The 19,207-nt window shown below is 39.9% G+C and overlaps 1 protein-coding gene across 2 annotated transcripts in view; it reads right to left on the bottom strand.

Annotated features, from left to right (window-relative positions):
- Positions 1 to 381: 381 nt before the first annotated feature.
- si:ch211-266k8.4 (growth hormone-regulated TBC protein 1-A) overlaps positions 382 to 19,207 on the bottom strand; it is a 71,457-nt gene continuing 52,631 nt past the window's right edge. Inside the window, exons 14-15 of one of the 2 annotated variants that reach the window (XM_061722514.1) lie at positions 15,745 to 16,026; positions 382 to 676 (exon numbers count right to left, since the gene is read on the bottom strand). In XM_061722514.1, coding sequence (XP_061578498.1) covers positions 610 to 676; positions 15,745 to 16,026 — 349 coding nt within the window. In that variant the 3' untranslated portion in view covers positions 382 to 609. Of the gene's footprint in view, positions 677 to 15,744; positions 16,027 to 19,207 lie in introns of those variants that run through there. The other variant, XM_061722515.1, reaches the window with a different exon arrangement.

Below are 19,207 nucleotides of genomic sequence, written 5' to 3'. Positions count from 1 at the left end.
TAGTTGGTCAGTAAACTAAGCTCTTCTGTCCCCTACTTTGAAACCATTTGCATAAAACCGTCATTACTGAAACCTTACAGACTGAGTCAGCCGAGACACAACTGAACTGGAAAAAGCCAGTTTTCATCTGGAGGCCGACTGCTCCAGGATAAACCCAAAACAACACAATTAAAACAACCTTGTGTTATTAACACAAACAGTCCGTGACAAGTGCTGTGTACTGCAGCTCTGAGGAAGTTCCTACGGTGACGGAAGATAACTGCATGGTGTGATTTGTTTGTGTAGACATGCATCACGCACACGCCTAAAGCACAACATTCCTAAAAAAAGCAACGGCTTTGAATCAATAACAAACCACTAGAAACATCAATATTTTATTTGTGTCAATTATCTAAAATAACTTAAAAAAGTCTTCATTCTTTATGAATCAATTAGAAACATCAGTTAAAAAACAGTTGTGGACTTAACACACATGAGTGTGTGTGTTAACATAAGACAACATGTAATACACAATTTAAAAACAAAGACTTTCTTGTCTCGCTTTACAGCACAACAACATTTAGGTAAGAAAGTTCACAGTTATATTACATTCCTCTCCGTTCATCGGCGTCAGATCAGCTTCGACTCTCTGATGTTCCTGAAGGGCACACTGGTCTGATGTCTGCATGATAACTCTCTGAAAGAAGAAAAAAAGAAAAGGAAAATAACTAAAAATTACATTTTTCTGAAAAAACAAGACGGGCTTTAACAATTATATATTTTTATCCCGATTTTTTTCCCATTTTATCACCCAGTGCTTCTACCTAAGTGACAGTCCTGGGCATTGCCATCCTCTACCAAAGCAATTAACAATTATATTTGACCAGTTATGCCTATGATTCCTTTCAACTGGTCCAACATTAATTCAGAATTAAAAATGCTTAAAGGGATTGTGACATGAAAAACACATTTTTCTTGATTTTTTGTGTTTTGTTGGGTGTCTTGACATCAATTACACCCAAAAAACAACAAACTTTTAACATTCAGTGTATTGTGTGCTTTCTGGGATCCGCATAACTGTGCAAAAACGGCTCATCTGGTTTGGTGGCGGATCGTTACGTAACGATCCGCTAAATCACCGCCCCCTCCACCCAGCTCCCTGCCTCCGCTCCTCTCCAGCGCACCATAAAGGCTGATTTATGGTTCCGCGTTACACCGACGCAGAGCCTACGGCGTAAGGTTACGCGGCGACGCGCACCATACGCTGAACCCTACGGCGTAGGCTCTGCGTCGATTTAACGCGGAACCATAAATGAGGCTTAACAAGGAGCTGTTTAGAGCCTCTTTTGTTCTAATCACCGGAGGAAAACTGCTAAGAAGACCTGCGGCCACTGACTGGACTTAAGATAAGGGGACAGTGCTGCTTGCATGCCTTTATTTTTATGATTGTTTGCTGTGGTTCGCCCTCCTGCTTTTCCGTGCATGCTTCGCCTGTCGCTCTCGGCTTAATGCCGCGTTCCATTTACCTCGGAAATCGGAACTGGGAACTGGGAATAGCAGCCATCTTTGAATGGTAACTCGGGGGTGGTGAAGCTTCTCCCACTTTCCCAGTGGGAAATCCCACTTCGAGGGGCGTTTCAGTTGAAAATTCCGACTGGGAACTAGTAAATCCCCACTTCCGAAGACAAATGGAACGCGGCATAACTCTCCGACGCCGCTGTGAGCGTATGGCTGGAGGAGGAGGAGGTTTGGAGGAGGAGCGGAGCAATGATTGACAGGAAAGGGGGGAAAGGAAGCATTTTTCACGGGGCAAAAAAACACTGTAATAAAAAGCCAGGAAAAGAGTACTACAGTGAAGTTTTTCTTGTTACACTCTTTTAGACACATTTGAGGGATGTTGGCCAAGACTTTTAATAGTGTTAAAAGCATGTTAAAAATGATGTCACAATACCTTTAAAGATGGTGGATACATAAATGGAAAAGTTATATCATGCTTAAAAAAGTTAATTGGTGGAACCTTTCATAACTCAGATTATTCATAATATAATCATGTACAGGACATAATTCAGTAGCTTTCATAACCACATTTAGCAGCAGCAACTTAACATATTTTCTTTTCTTGTATGATGTGGAGGAAATCTGGCCACCTGTTTAAAATGTTGCTCTACTTCATTGAGGTTTGAAGGCGTTCCTTCGTTGCTTCATGCTGAAGAGGCTTTCGTACCTGGATGTTGGTGCTTTTGTCAGGCATGTGTCATCATTTATCTGATTTAATTCATTTTTTTCCCCAAAGACCCCAATACGAAGACAACGGACCATGAAAGTAAGCACATTTTCTTTCAAATGAAAGTGATATTTTAGCATGAACATGCTGCTTTAACTGGTAAAGTCCTAGGAGTGAAAAAGGGGTTCTTCTTCACATGACGGTAGAGGACTGTAGGAAAGTTGGACACTGTTCTGTTATGTGAATGCTAAGTAATTTGAACTGGAAACCATGTTTGCTGCATCCTTTGGGTGGATGAGGAGAAGACCTCTTGGCTTGTTGACATATTGCAGGTAAACTGAGTAATGCAGTGCTACTTATTTTGTGTTACTTCCTTGTTCTAGTTCTCAAAACTTCCAAAGAGTGGATTTAATTGTTTTCCATTTCCTGCATCTGTTTCAGACATTATTTACATCTCAATGGCACCATACTGCTCTGGAAGGACACCAAGACATTTTCTCAAGAGCTCAAATGGCGTTTTTCCTGCCAAATACAACTAAAATTCTCAACTACAAACATTTGCATAGATATCCTACAGTGCAACCTGGAACTACTCCAAAACTCCTAAAACAATGTGGAGTCACATACACTTGTAACAGTCTCTGTTGGGGGGGGGGGGTCTCTGCCCTGTCAACAACTCATAACCCAGCCTGCCATACCATGAACAACACTTTTGTTTCTTGGATTAAAATGTAAAGACGGCCTTTGTGAGTTTGAGTCCGTCTGCTCAGCTGAGAATGTGTTTCAGTGTGTGAGGAGTGATTATCCTGAGCGGGTTGGCCACGGTGGCTTTAGCTGCATGAGTTTGGAGACAGAATCAACCTGCTGCTAAAAAGCCTTTCACTGTGACCAACACTCAGTCTGGCTCTTCTACCAGTCAGAGACGTAACTCAGTGGAAGAATAGACACTATGGTCATTGTACTCAGACACCAGTTCCAGGACACAAAAGGGAACAAGTATGTCTGACTTTACATCCACTCAATTCTTCCTATAAATACTACAACCCTCTAGAGTAAAAGCGAGGGGGGACCACACATGGACCAGTTTTCCACATCTTTTTGGGATAGGATGATGCTGTTTTAGGTAATAATATGCAGATGAAATGCAGTCACTTTAGAGAACTGTTTTATATGTAGATTATAAGCCAAACTTGGGTCAAAAATAACTCTGAAGTTCATAACAGGAGAAACTTGAACTCAAAGCAAAGTCATCCAAAGTATTCATATGGACAATAAGTATCTGATATTGTTAGGGCCAAATAATTCACTCAGTTTCTGCTAAAATCAAAAGTGGAAAACTGCCGGTGAACCAGGTTTTGCCTCCATGAGCAGGTAACTCTAGTCAGTGGGGAGATCCTTGGCTTTCAGAGATAAATGAAGCTGGTGTGGTCAGCATTACAAGGGAATATGTCATTTTTCCACATCATGTTACCCAAAGTAGGCAATGAAGAGAGAAGACTCACATATACAAGCACTGTTAAGTGAGAAAGAATAACCCAGCGGATCACTGGCTCCAGAACAACATGGATAAAAAACTGTTTTATAAAAGTTGACAATTATTGGAAAGATGGTACAGAAATGTCTTTTATTTAAGATTAAATCATTAAAACTGTATTTTTTAAATGGGAAACTTAGTGTAAAGTAGAGTAAAAGAGTAAAAAAAAGACGACAAGCACCTACAGTAGCAGTTTCAATGTGTTTTTATGTGACGAGTAGCAGAGTTTTAATAACATCTTAAATGTAGAAGGAAGAGGAACAATTTAGGAAAATCTTACATCTCTTACTACTCAGTGTTAGATGTGTAGACTGGTACCAAAGAAATGTTTGAAATAGAGTATGAAATTAAGAGCGAGCTGACAGCAATCTTATCAACTAACAGCAAGATTAACTAGGTTTCCTATTTAAATAGGAAACCTAGATATTACCTTTTATGTCTTATAACCGTTATTAACTACATACGTTAACTTGAGAATGAGGCCCAGGAAAGCCTGTGACCTTCACTGGTTTTGCTTTTAGCCTCTTAGCCCTCAACAGTGACAATGCTCAGCAGAGTGATGCTGTTTGAAGTGTTGGATCAACTTTGTCAACTCAATTGTTTTGGATACTCAATGAGTTAAGTTTTTGACAAAAAAACACAACCTCATCATGCTCACCAGGGACTGTCATTATGTGGTTATTAAAATGTAGGATTTCTCAGTATTCTCTAAGCTGATAAATTTGTCGTGTCACGAGTGAGGCCCCAAAATAAATACGTTAATAAGTAAAATTAGACTTTGTCATCGCTGGGAATATAATATGTATGCTGAACGAAAGAAATAGCCAGTAGAGAGAAATAGCCGATATCAGTCACCAGTATGGGCCGATATCAGTCACCAGTATGGGCCGATATCAGTCACCAGTATGGGCCGATATCAGTCACCAGTATGGGCCGATATCAGTCACCAGTATGGGCCGTTACTGGTCAGGGCAGATCAGGCAAACAGCATCTGAATGATCGTAGCATCTCTGCAGCGAATGCAGTTTCCACTCACAAGATGAAATGATAGAAGTGCTACAACATTTATGGAGGGTGTCAAGTTGAGCCCACACCCCCGTGGGGAGGGAGTTAATCCAGACATGCCTGGACAACAGTAAGGCGAGGCTTTTCCTTATACGCACACACACTTGCTGAGTCGGCCATGTACAGTCTATGGTGTGCTCGTGTGTGTGTGCATGTGTGTGGGAAAGTGTTATCTAAGAGAGCATCAGTCAGGTTCAGGTGAACCAAGCTCAGGTTGCTTCAGTTACTGTGAGGCTGTTTGACAAAATGTGCACACAACTATAAATATAAAACAACAACAAAACATACCTGCAGCAAACACACAACCCAGACTGTATGTGTAGCTTCATGAATACAAAGACATCATGTTGATGTTGATAAAGCTTGAGAAGATTACCTCTCTACTCCTGCAGTTACACTGTAAATAATTTATATTCAATTACACTGCAGGGCGATGCAGGAGGCTGGAAACACTAATGTGCTGCACCAGTAAAACCATTTTCTAAGCTGTGACCAAGAGAATGGACTCGGTTACTCAGCTCTTTCTGCCTTGACTGACCTCAGAGCAAACAGACACCCGAGACCAAGGGCCAGCTCACTCCTGAGGTGGCTGTTTAAATGCAGTGTAGTACCGTGGACCAACCAAGAGTTATCCATCATGCACCATATTGACTTCTTTCATCATCGACTTAGCTGGAGACCAAAGTCCATTACATTTTTTATAGACTAAAATGTCCCATACAAATGTTGAATACCAAGTGTTTGATTTATCTGAACAGTGAAGACTAAAGTGATGCAGTCTGTGAGGCTGTAATTCAGTCTCACGTACCTAAGAAAAATGCAAAGCTGCAAAAAACTATTCAACAAAACATTCAAAACTATTGTTTTTGGCGTAATACATTGTTGGGCTTGAATAAATAAGTAACTCCATCCTAACTGCAGCTGTGGGACTTTTCAAAAGCCTACACCCTAAGTTTGTTAAAAACGATGGAAGCAGTGAAAAATGCAAAGCAGTAAAAATAAAATCTTTTTCCCTCCCATGGTCACTTGTCTTATTAAGTGAATTGTGCTGGTTAGAGAAAAAAGTGATCAAAAAGACAAGAAAAACTGCCTTAAATGTATAAAACCAGACCCGATAGTGTATGTGAATGAAAACTTCACACAGTTTCCCCGATATCAACCTGATATTAACTTGTCAAGCCTGTCCCGTCTGTCTATGTAATAACATGTAAAATTCAACAATGAAATCAGAAACCAACATTGGTTAAAAACACTGCCAAACTAAAGTCCCGACATACTGAACATACTGTAGGAGTGAAAAGACAATGGCTCAAGCTGAGGGCTGAACTCAAAACAAAAGTGACAGGAAGAGGGTAGAGGAAGATAAGGAAGCGCAGGGTCGTGTTACTGGGGGTTCCTCTTTAAAAGAAGAAGAAAAAAAATCCTTTCTTTGATGGTCCTCAGTGACGAGGACCACTCACGACTATATCTTCTTGATGTTTTGTCAAAACTTCCCTTCCTTACCTGTCTGCTAAGTTAGCTAACGTATATCCATTTGACAAGTCAGTGACAAGTCGTGCCTTTCTCAAGCAGAGACAAAGGACCCAGTCATACACCGCCAAGCTTTACAGCAGCATCTCCCTCATCCTGTCCTCAGCAGGTGTTCACAATAAGATAGCAGGTATCAGATACAATCTGAGGTATGGGATATAGGAAGTAGTGGCAAGTCACTAAAGAACTGCAGCATGACAGTTTATTTAAAACAAGAGAAGTGCAGATCAGGGTAAGCACAGGCGGAGTGGATGTCTGCAGCCACTTGTAGTGGTACCAAAATACAATCTCTGTTCACTTCTTCACTGGATTTGCTACTTGTTGAAATATGAGTAATGTACAAATCATAACAAGCTTGCTTCTTCTGCCCATACAACCTCCAACTCATAGCTAGCTCGCTAGCTACATACATCCATCCATCCCTGGAGGGAAAAACTGTTAGGACATTATATAAGCTCATCAAACGATGCCACAGCAAATTCACGCCACAATCAAAGCTAAATGTGGATCAATGAGATGTAAAAAGTCAGACTTTAAAGGGGACCTATTATGAAAAACACGTTTTTTCTTGTTTTAACATATATAAAGTGGTCCTCCCTCACCCTGCCAATACAGGGGAGACAAAATACCATGAAATTCTGCAAGGTCTCTGACCCCCACCTTACAGAGTCCCCCAGTGTCACGTGACCTTTTTTTGAGCCATTCTGAATCTGCGCCTATGGTGACGTCACCATAGGCGCTCATTTCCATAGGTTCAGCCTCCGCTGCTGAAACCACGCCCACAACCAGCTCTCTCTGCTGCTGGAGCGGCGCTTCCTTCAGCCAGTCGGACGCGGCGCCGCGGATCCGGGTTAAATCATCCAGGTTCCCGGGTGGTTTGGGAGCTGGGTCCTCGGGGATCTGTCCCAGGTCGGACCAGCTTCACCCTCAAAGATTTTCAGCCAAATCTGTCGGTTTGATCACCGGTAACGGGCGATGCGCCGCGGATGCGCCCCAGAGCCGATCTGTGCGCCCGCCGTGGGGTTGCGGCGCCCGTCGCGCAGCATCCGCCGGGCAGATCCGGCTGAAATTCCGCTGGAGTCCCTGCTACTAGTCCAGGCCGGTTCCTGCGGTCCCGGCCGGTCGGAACCGGTCATATTCCCCGGTTAAAGCCGCGGTGATGCGCGCTGCTCCAGCTTACTTTCTGGTTCCCAAAGCGCGGTCCGTCCGACTAAATTGTCCAGGTTCCCAGCCGCTTTGGGAGCAGGGATTTCTGGGGTACGTCCCAGGCTGGATCAGCTTCACCCTCCGAGATTTTCATCGAAATCTGTCGGTTTGATCCCCGGTAACGGGCGATGTGCCCCGGAGCCACGCCGGGCGTGGCTCCGGGGCCAGCGTTCAGCATCCGCCGGGCAGATCCGGCTTAAATAGTGCATAAATGTTATTTATATACAACTCATATTTTATTTTTTTAACAATAAAGTTGCCATTTGTGAAAATTCAGTGTTGTAATTTATTTACAGGCTCGGGCTGCTCTGGCGGAGCGACGTTTATTCTCCTCCCCTGCTACACGTCATTCAGGGAGCCAATCAGCACAGAGCCTCATTATCATACCCCCCCCTCCAGCACAGAAAAAGGGGTTAGAAGCAGTAAAACTAGAGACAGGGCCCACAGGCTGGATTTCTGATTTATGTAGAAAAAACAAGCTTTAGATTGTTTTTAAGACATTCAAGGCCTGTTTAAAATATACATTAAATGCCATAATAGGTCTCCTTTAATCTATCTTTTTTTGGACTGAGCTGTAAAAGCATTCCAGGTTAAAATTGTGAAGGTTCAGAGTTGCTGGCGTACTGCACCAATTCCCTGACTTCGGTCAATGCCAAATAAAAGCAGAAGCTTCATTTTGTGTTATGTTTATCTAGAAAGAAAAAAAATCTGTTAAACTGCAGCTTTAAAAGACAGGACAAGGTCTTCTAAGTACATACCTGGTAAATAAAAACACAAAAAGGACTAGAAGAAAAGCTGATAACTTATTTAATGCACACACAAGACCTGATGATTCTGGTTTTAACAGCTGCATACTGTAACAGAAACTTGTTTTATTTCAGCTTTTGTATCGAGAGCCAAGTCTCGTCTGTGCTGAAGCTCAGGGCTGTGGGGAGCTCAATAATGAGCTTTGCCAACAGCTTTACTTTATTCTTCTGTTAAAAATTCAAGAAAAATTGGGGGGGCGGACTATGTCCAAGTAAATTAATCACCAGAATATCTGCTTAACATGATCCTCGGTAGCGCTCAGGTCTAAGCAGGTCCCATAGCCTTGGTTATACACCAGTCAAACGTTTGCTGCTGATAAGTTAAAAAAAGGAACTAAAATGAGAATGATGATTTTTACTTTCAATAAAAACTGATACACAAATGAAGAGCTTTGTCCAAAACACTATTCTTTTGCACCATACTTAGATGATGAGTTGTCTCTTTATCTGGGCTCCATTTCCTCTAATGTTTATACCCTCTAAGGTGTTGGCATAATAGCCATTAATTCTGACCTTTTCCATTCACCGAGGTAACTGGCACTGAAACCAAACCCCGCCATTCTGAGGATAAGCAACAACCTGTGACATGTTTCTAGGTGCTACCACAAAAGCAGTGCTCTTTCTAGTTTTCAATGGGGGATGACAGATTCTTTGTCACACTTGAAGAAAAATGAAGAGTACTTCACACTCCATCTATTTTATTCCCCTCCTCGACTGTAGACACGAGAGGCAACCCTTTCCATTCAGCTCTCAAAACACAGTGGGGTGTGGTCCCTTCATGGCTCACTCATTTTTACATGTCAGTCCACCTTTCTACATAAATAGTAGGTGTGGTAAAATTCACTTACAGTATTTTTTGCTGCTGCTCCGAGGCTGAACCCTTTTCAGTCCAAGCTTAACTGGAACTCAGGTGTTACCAGAAATCTGGTCATAATCTTTGGGTTTTCCATACTAGTCTGATTAAAATTTAATCACATATCCAATTTCATGACTTCACTCATGCGATAACTAATATATTACATAAATGTTCTCTGTGACTGAAGGAACACAAAGTTCTGAACTTGTAAAACCTGTTTGGACATAAAAATGAGGTGCAGTGGAACAGCCACAAAAACAAAAACATTTGGAACAACAAACTTAATGACAATGACACCGAGTTGCACTAACTGCACAGTTAGATTACTTGTTATAAAAAAAACAACAAAGAGATTAAAAACGGGTTTTAAAAGACTGCAAAAATGTGTTTTCAAATAACTAAGTGTACTCAGCTAAAATGAGGAATTCAGTTTTATAATGGAATCGGTTGATGAAATGGATGCACCATGTCAAAAACTCAAATCAGAAAAAGGTTGGCATTTAAACATATACAGCGGTTTTTTATTGTTATACTCTATTTGTTAATATGACGACAATTACTTAGACAAGGTAAGACGAGGTAATTCCCCCTTGCTGTCCATGTTCCTGAAAAGGAAGGGAGGTTTTCTTGGTTGTGTGCGTGTGTATTTCTTTTTCCACTCATATGTGACCCTGGGAACATTATCCTTCACATAATTAACATGTAATGTGGTTTAAAGATGCTGTATGTAACAGCTGGGGATCGCTGGGAACCTGGATCAGTATCATGAATGATTCAGACTGATTGGTGTAGATAGTATCAAGGCAACCATAAAAAAACAAAGCAAACAAAAGATTCCAGCACATTTGACAAAATCCAAACTGGTAAATAAATGGAAGGTGGAGTGATGATGATACAGTATAATTTCTTCATAAACTAAAGCCATAACATATCCCACGTGAATGTGAAATCAACCCAGCTCGTTTGTTTTTGTCAAAGGAACAACAGGAAAGATGAGGAGAGATGTTTATATGCGTTCAAAGAAGTAGAAGGTATTTTAGTGTTGCCTATGATATAACATTTTACCATTAATATGATTAAATTACCAAGACTTTACACCCGCTTACGTAGCCACTTACACACCATCTCCTTCTATTTGTTTTTGTTTGTTGGTTTGTTGTTCGTCCTGCCTCGTCTTTTTACGGTTGTGTAACCTCTGTCTGGTCTTTTAGAAATGCATACTTTATTACAATAATTGTATGTTTTAATTTTACCAGGGATGCCTTTATTTCACAAATGAACGACCGTGTGAATTAATTTTGTTAGGGGTTTAAAGAACAAACCAATTTTGCAAATGTTTTTACAGTAAATTCAGCACTGTTTGTCGCACACAAAACCGATTTCCACCATTTATGTAAATGTGATTATTGACCATAAAAATGTTTTTCTAATTATATCACTTTTAAATGACTGTACATTGAACACAGATGAAAAACATGTCTTATAATTCTGACTTGTTTTCATAAAATGTGTCCTGTTAGCAGTCAGTTATGCTGTAATAACATGTCTACTCTTCATTTGCTTAACAAGCTGTGAGTGTGGTCACTCATCCATCCTGTACCTTTCCATGCCTGTTCAATAACACCACTACATCTGCACTTCATATACACTCCTCAGCCACCAACCGAGGTAGCCCTGGTACGCTGATGAAGTGGCCAGTGAGCATATATTCCAGTAGGTGATATGAATTTATAATCGACATTTTCACAAATATACAAATCTGGATCTCCCTTTGCATCCTTCCCTGCTACATGAAGCATGATCAACCCAAAGGCACAAGTCCATTAGCGTGCTCATAAAACATGTGTACACAAACAGATTTCCCCCGAGGGAGGTGGTAAGAGGTGAGTACAGGATGTGATAGTAGCTCCCATACTGCTGAGCAACAACACGGCGGGATCAGATTACAAGATTAATTTCTCTCACACACGAGAAACAGACACCCAAATTAGGATATTGCATTAACTTTCACTTTGCACAGCCTTCCCTGGAACCTGATCTCACACCTCAGCTCTAATTCTAACCAGGGCCATGCTTGGGACCAGAACCTCAAACAGTTTGCACTGTCACCCCCCCACCCCAAAACAAAAAATTATTAAAAATTTAAAGGAATAAAGAGTATGCACCCTTCTTGGAGGCAGCAGAGCCTCATGTGCTCTGATGTTATAATTTGGTAAAACTAAATTGCTCTAACTGGTTGAAGTAATATTGTTGTCCATATACACGTTTGAAGCGCTCTAGTGTTAATATCATCCATCTAAATATTTTGTAATCACTGGTCCAACTATCTACCCTGCACTGTGGCGCACACATGCACGTACCTACCCCTTTGATACCCCATGAGTACACTGGTCTCTTTGTAAAGCTAGCACAAAAGCTTGGATGTCTACCAAGCCCAAGTCTCAGTCAAGTATATCCGTCTTATCAAGAAATGGATGAGGGAACTAAAAACAAATAAATCAAATAAAGAAAGAATATGTAAGCAACTCAGGTTGTAGCTTGATTTAACTGAAGAAACATTCAGCTTGTGTGAAAACAAAGACGACATGCATGCATGAGGATTTATTTCAGTGCATCGCTGAATTGAATAAAGACGTAGATGGGAATTCATGCTGACATAAAACATGCCCTATACAGAATATGAAACACTCCAGCAACATACAGTAGTCAAGATCTGAAGTGGATCAAAAACACACGTTATACAAGAACCTTCTGATCTCGTCTCAGGTCAACTTCGCATGTACAGTATTCAACATTTGAAGTGGATTAACCCTTTAAAGCCTGACATATGAAATAACACACACACAAATATATCCTGAATTTCTTTTCATTTGAAGTGTTGATTATAAAATTCTTGGAACCAAAAACACTTCATATTTTGTAATAAAACAATTTCTAAATATTTTTTTTCGTTATTTATGGATACGTTAGGTAAATGTATGTATTTTTTTCTTTAGTTATTTTATATTTTATTATTTTTTGGGATGCTACAAAAGGTCTCAGAACTTCATGTATGAAATATGATACATCTGGCATTATAGGGTTAAAACACATCTTGCGTAAGGGCAGCGTGTGTTCAAATCACAGAACATTGAATGCAGGTAGAACAAGTTTCTTGGAACCTTGACAGTGATACTAAATCTTTATCTCATCTGTAAAGCTTGATTACCTGCCGACCAGTCTGTCCATCACAAACCTGTTAATGTTTTCACATTCGACAGGTTTGTCTGGCAAAAGTAGAGTAGCCTACTGTATATATGACATATTACAGCAGTAGTTGTCTGATAGTCTTATGTAGAACCCCCCCCCCCTCATCTAATTCTATTGTAGACAAGTAAAATGAGTATGATTGTTATGCATCTTCTGAAAGTGCAGCGCTATGCCAGGAAAACATGCGTCTTAACTTTGATATCAGGCACCTTCCAGGGGGAAACACATTATTGATAAATAACATTTAAAAAATAAAGTATATTTTTTATTTACATTTTTTAACCCCTTGTTAGATGCAGGAGTGTTTAAAGAAAATGGAATAGAAGCATAACAGTGATGCTTGCCATTATATTATAGTATTTCTTGGTAAATTAGACTATTTTCCTCAGTAATGCGACAAAATCCATTTTCATTATCCCTCATTCTCCCATGTACAATGCACCTCAAACCTTTCTTAATCTTTACTCTTAATATTAACATTTACATTAAAAGAATTTAGAAAATATAAATTAAAAAGCCAGTTTGTCCCCCGATGACGTCCTTGTCTGTGTGAAGTCGCATCGAGTGGAGGCTTTATTTCAGGCCCGGTGGGCCTCCCTCTAAAGATAGAGGGGAACTTTGCTCATCTTCCTGTGCATGTCAGTCAGATTTCCTTTTTTCCCCCTCTTCACACAAATGGAAAAACTGCATTCCAGTAATTTTTTATGCTAACAGGTTTACCTACATATATTTGCAATACAAAATCTACATATAAGAAGGATTAAAAGAATTTGGAACAGCTGTCACAAAGTTTACATGGCTCTAATACCAAGGTGTGTAACCCACTAAACAGGAAAAATCTATTTTCAGGATGTGGTGTCCCCACCCTAGAAATGCCATGGAAAACACACACACACCACACACACAAACACGATGTGGACCAATCAGGCTGAGGGTTACTGGGAACTACAGCTAGGGTTGACAGGGGAGCAGATGATTGGGCTGGGTTGATCTGCGCTTTTCATTTTTGCAATTCCAACTGGTACTGTCATAACTAGAAAGTCATTGACAACATTTTATTTTTTAAATCAAAATAAAATCTCTGGAAGGTCTTGGTAGGCCTGCTCTTTCAAAATCTTTAAACATAGTGCACCTTTTAAAATGAAAGCCATAACAACCTACAAACTGGGTATATGACAGCTTCAGATAATTTGAAATGTTGGGACTTATTAGCCACCGACTACACGTCTGTGTGATGATATTTGGAGCAAGAGAGTATTTGTGTTCAAACTGAGCACCAATATTCATCTTAATGGCTTGCGTCCTGAAAATATGAAAACTGCAAAATGATAAAGCGATTTACTGAATAATATCTTTATTAAAAAGTGACAGAGGTGGAAAACATGCAGCGACACCATTGCGGTCAGCACTTAAAAAAAAAAAAAAACCCTACTTCAAGCAACTACTTTTAGAGGCTGTAACAGCAGATAATCATATTCTACATTTGATTTGGCATAGATTTTGTTTTGGTTGCCTTTCCCGACACAATCTTGCCATTTATCCTGACTTGGGCCCAGCACTGTGAGAACTCTGGATTGTTGATTGGCTTTTTGCAACCTGGGGTTCATTGCCCAGCCCGAAGCCGCTTCCATACAAGACAGAGCTTGGCATCGTTAATCGAGCTTCTGAAAGGTGACTGACCATTTTAATCAACATCTACTTCAACAAATGCAGTCAAAATGTTTTGTTGTTTGATTTACAATCAACTACATAGCAAGTTTAGGTTTAAGATCTTATATATAATGATAACCATGCTAATATTGATAATGACTACAATTATAACAATCTCTTTTGACTTTTTATGTAGTACATTTTTACTAATTTAAATTTTTTTCGTGGGCCGTGTTTGATAGCATGTCTTTAAATATCACATCTTTAGCATTTTTTTTTTAACATTTTAAGTACATTTTTGTCTGTGGTTAATGCATTTAACATACCACTTACTGCTACTAGATGAGTGTTAAGACCCAAGAAACATGGGACAAGAAAAAAAACCAACAACTGACGTTTGGATGATAAAACGTGAGAAAAATCAGCATCATATGATGTCAGAACAGCACACCACCATTTATTACTAAACTTTAAAATTTACATCTGTATTTGCAAATTTGAAATCTAACATTTCGATTTAGTGTTGAAACTGGACATAGAAATATCAGTTTGGTACATTTTTAAATACTAATATTGTATAACAGGATTTTGTCGGATGTGGTGTTGATAAATATTTGTCATATTATACATATTAAAACATAAAAAAAAAAAGTTCAGACGGGCAGAAGAGATCCTAATCCCGATCCTGCAATTTTACTTTTCAACAAAAGCTAAGAGAAAAAAACCTAATAAATAAAGAGTGTGACAGTCTGTAAATCAATACATCAAAATCTTCTAAACCAGAGTCCAAACAAGCCAATGAGAAGGAAGGTTTCCTCTTGTTTCCATACTGACTTTAAGTTTGAAAACAGCTTTCTAATATACCGGTCAATAAAAAGGTTTATTTGTGAAGTTTGATCATTTTATGACCAGTTAAATTGTTCCCACCTTGTCTGTAAATCAACAACAACGTTAATAAATAATATCACTTAGCAATGTTAGCATGCATCTTTTGAGAAACTTATCCTTGCTAAATTGCAATGTCTTGCAATTTTGGATACAACCTATATACAATCTATAACAGCAGACAAAAGATTTGCAATTTTTATCAAGCAAAACACATTTTTGAAGTTATGTTATCTTGATATGTTTCTAATCTCTGACAAAATATATGTATTTCCAAAACAGGATGAGAGCTCTAAGCCAATGTAAAGATCTAAACCAAAACAAGTGAGGTCAGAAAACAGTCAATGGAACCCAAATAAAAGAGATGCTATTTTTACATTTTAATAGGTTTGTTACAAGGACATTTTTCCTCCACAGCAACATGTGTACTCAGTAAGCAGTACCTTTATTAAATGTGCTCATTGGTTAATTAAGTCCCAGTAGGAGGATATTTAAAAGTTAAATTATTGCTTGAGTCCAAGCATTAATTCATGCCCTCCGGCTGTGTAGCAGAGTGTGCTTTCCTCAAATTCTACTCCAAAACTGTGGTGAAAAACTATTTCACAAGAAACTAATGTCTTCAGTGTTAATCATACTGTAAGGGCTCTACCAGAACACTCTACCAGGAGACTGTAAGGTGCTTTTTACTAGTAGATCTGCTGAAAGCATCATATTGGATTTTGTCCACATGATACAAGAAAAATTCATTTGTGGATCTTACCTGATGAGGGCCGTGTTGGTCGTGTCATGTTGCCCTCCACTTGGAGAAGCACCAGTGGTTTGAGCAGTTGAAGCGGGGATGGAGGATGATGGAGGAAGGGTAGATGGCCACAGGGATGAAGGGAGAGGAGAGCAGGGAGGAGTTTGGCTAAGTGGGCCCTTTCCATTTCGGATGTGACGGAGGGACTTGGCTCTGACGTGATGGATGACGCTGTGGTTGCTGGACCGCAGGGCCGCCTTGCCACCAGGTCCTGAAAAAGATCTCTTCATGGTTTGTTCACATCTGGAAACAAAAACACAAAGTTCTTTTGTAGTTTCAAATGATTTCCAGGATATATTTCTGCAAACATATGAACTCTATTCTGACCCAGCAATTGCTATTACAATACAATCAACTAGCATACCCTGGTAACAGTCTAAGGCAGGATTACAGCTTTATTCCCACCTTGTTCTGATATGCTGTATGAGGTGGCAGTAAGCAACAGCAAACACTTCCATGAAATACAGAGCATTTGTTGTACGCATAATAATTCCCTGTAATGAGGCATCAGCTGGTCACGTCCATTTAGAATCTCCAACACACCGTTACAAACACATGAATGCATTCTGAATATGAACACAACTGACGCTAAATCCAAATTACAATTACAGTCAAGTAACAAAACTATGCTAAAAAGCTCTCATACTTGGATACTAACTGTAATACTTAAACTCACTTAAAAACAGCAGAAAACTACTTAAACTACTATGAATGCCACATATCTCATTTCAAAGTGAGAACTGCTCACTGTTAGAATGACTTCCCTAAAAATGGATATATTTCTTGTGGGGGCTGTAAGCAAACATTTTGAGAAGACATGCATGTAAAATAAAATATAATGGCCTTTTATCTGGGGATAAAACATGAAGCTGTGGGGAAACGATGCAGTTCCTTATACAGTTCTTCAAAAGGAAAATACCACAAAGACATCTCATAGCACATCTGGGTCCTGATATGAAGATAAAACGTATCACCCGACAGTCAGTGTACAAAGTCCATATGAACCTGCTGAGGCAAGTAAGAGAGCAGGGGAAATTCTCAAAGACAAATCCCACAAAAGGAACGTTGTGAATTCCTACTATTGTTATAACGTTCTCCTCCTGTAACTTTCCTGTTTTGTCTACCAGTTTCCAAACAAATTCAGCCTGGGGCCCTTTTCAAACAGGAGGCTCAGCCTTACTATCACTCTCAAAATATCCTTGTGGTTAATTAGCAAACATGTGTGTCAAATCATCTTCCATCGCTCTTTCCTTCTTTGAACTCAACAAATCAGTCCCTGTCTCCATCTCCAGTGGCACATGCAAGAGGTTAATCAACTTCCATTAAAAGGTCTTTTAAAGGCAGGGTGAGTTTTAAAGTCCTGGCACGGATGAATGTCCAGTCCCATCATCTCTGGCTAACTTGCTGCTTAATCACAATAATCCCTTCGCTGACCCCTAGCAGCCCCTGGTGACCCGCAGCTCAGTTCAAACAAGCTGAAGCACTTGACACAAGGAGCAAAGCTTCCAGGAATGACAAGTGTGCTGGAAACATGCGCACAAAACACGTGCACCCACACACACGGAGAAGGCTCCACAGACAAACACACACGTCACTAACACTTTTTTATGACCGGCGTGCTGATTGGAGGAAAAAAAACAACATTGCAATGAGAGGATTAGAAGACTCTTGTGAAATTCTTAATGCCACTGGAAAACAAAGTGGTTTTATCATGAAGAAACTGAACTGAAATAGCTGACATTTCTAGCCTTAAAATACCTGATTCACAAAGAAGGGTGAGGGTCCAGCATGTTCATTTGTTCTACCAGTGCACGTGCTGCATTACTGTCTGCATGTGCATGTAAGTTAGGTCTGCTGGGCTGACGCATCTTCATGCAGTAACAACTGAGAAAGGTAGGAATCATCAGGTAAAAAAGGTAAACAATAGTAAAGCAACGGCATTTCTGTAGAACAAGAAACGACAAAGAAATATGTAGCGAGTGTAAACAGTAACATGAACAATGATTGAGCTACAAAAACCATGTATTTACTTCAAATCTCAAATAAGTATGTTTTGTAAAACACAAGCAGAAGATTCCTGAAATGATAAAAGGTTTTCTGAATAAGCAACTAAATGAGGGATGTAAGTTTGCCAACACTTTATAAATCTGTCTCAAGTTGTGAAAACGGGACAGATCAGGTCTGGGTGCCTAAAAATAAAATCTGGAACAGTGCCCACATGTGTGTGTTTGCATGCAAATCAATTACACTCCTAATCAGCCAATCACATGGCAGCAACTCAATGCATTTAGGCATGTAGACATGATCAAGACAATCTGCTGCAGTTCAAACCAGCATCAGAATGGGGAAGAAAGGTGGTTTGCAGAAAAGCATCTCTGAACCTTGAGGTGGATGGGCTACAGCAGCAGAAGACCACGCCGGGTCACTCCTGTCAGCTAAGAACAGGAAACCGAGGTTGCCTGGTCTGATGATTCTCCATTTCTGCTGCGACATTCGGATGGTAGCATAGGCGCCGAATTATGTTTTTGCTGGTGGGTGCTGAATGTCATGTAGTGTAGTGTAGCAATTCAGCAACGTAGATTTAACAGCGGTAACGGACATGAACGCTGCACGCACACACACACAGACACACACAAATAATAATCAAATTCTAAACAAATTCGGGTGTTCATCTGAGGAAAAAGGAGGCTATTTTTCTATAGTTCATAACCAAGATCATTCTTTCTTCCATCTTGATCGTTTCTAATCTACAACAGTAGAATTTAATTTTTTTTAATTTCACCGTGCGCCCTGTGACGGCATCTGGGCGGTGTCCAATAGGAGAGAAGGTGGAGGGAGATAAAAAAGTTGCAGCTTGTAGATCAGAGACGATCAACATGGAAGAAAGAATGATCTTGGCTGTGAGTCTGTGAGGACCTGTGGGATGAGACTGCAGGCCTATCGGGACATCAATAAAAAGGGACAAAAGTGGAGAGAAATCTCCCAGAATTTGGACACACCTGGTGTGTTTAAAAGTGGTAGAAATGTGATATACTTTTGCTCTTTTAACGATAAAATGTTAATTTAAAATAAAATATAGCATTTCCATGCCTCATCTGGGGATCAATTGAATCATTGATCAATATATGGTTATGAAAAGACCACGTGTCAATACTTTTGCAAACTGAAGCACTACAGGTCCGCTAAAATGACTGACATGAGCTAAAAAAAAACAACATAGTTCAGAAAGGTTTTTTAATAAAATATGATTCATCCTGACCTGGCCATCATGGAGCTCCCGAACGAGCCTTTATTCCCCCAAATCCTGTCTTCATGAGGATTTCATGGACCCATCCCCTCCTTGCTGCTGCTGCTCGTCTCCTCCTCCTCAGAAGAAGAACTAAAGCCAGGGCTTTTCTTTGAATCAGGGACACATGCATTTTGC

This window comes from Cololabis saira, chromosome 5, assembly GCF_033807715.1.
Source record: "Cololabis saira isolate AMF1-May2022 chromosome 5, fColSai1.1, whole genome shotgun sequence".
NCBI classification, from domain to species: Eukaryota; Metazoa; Chordata; class Actinopteri; order Beloniformes; family Belonidae; genus Cololabis; species Cololabis saira.
This window is presented reverse-complemented; position numbering and strand designations above follow the sequence as displayed.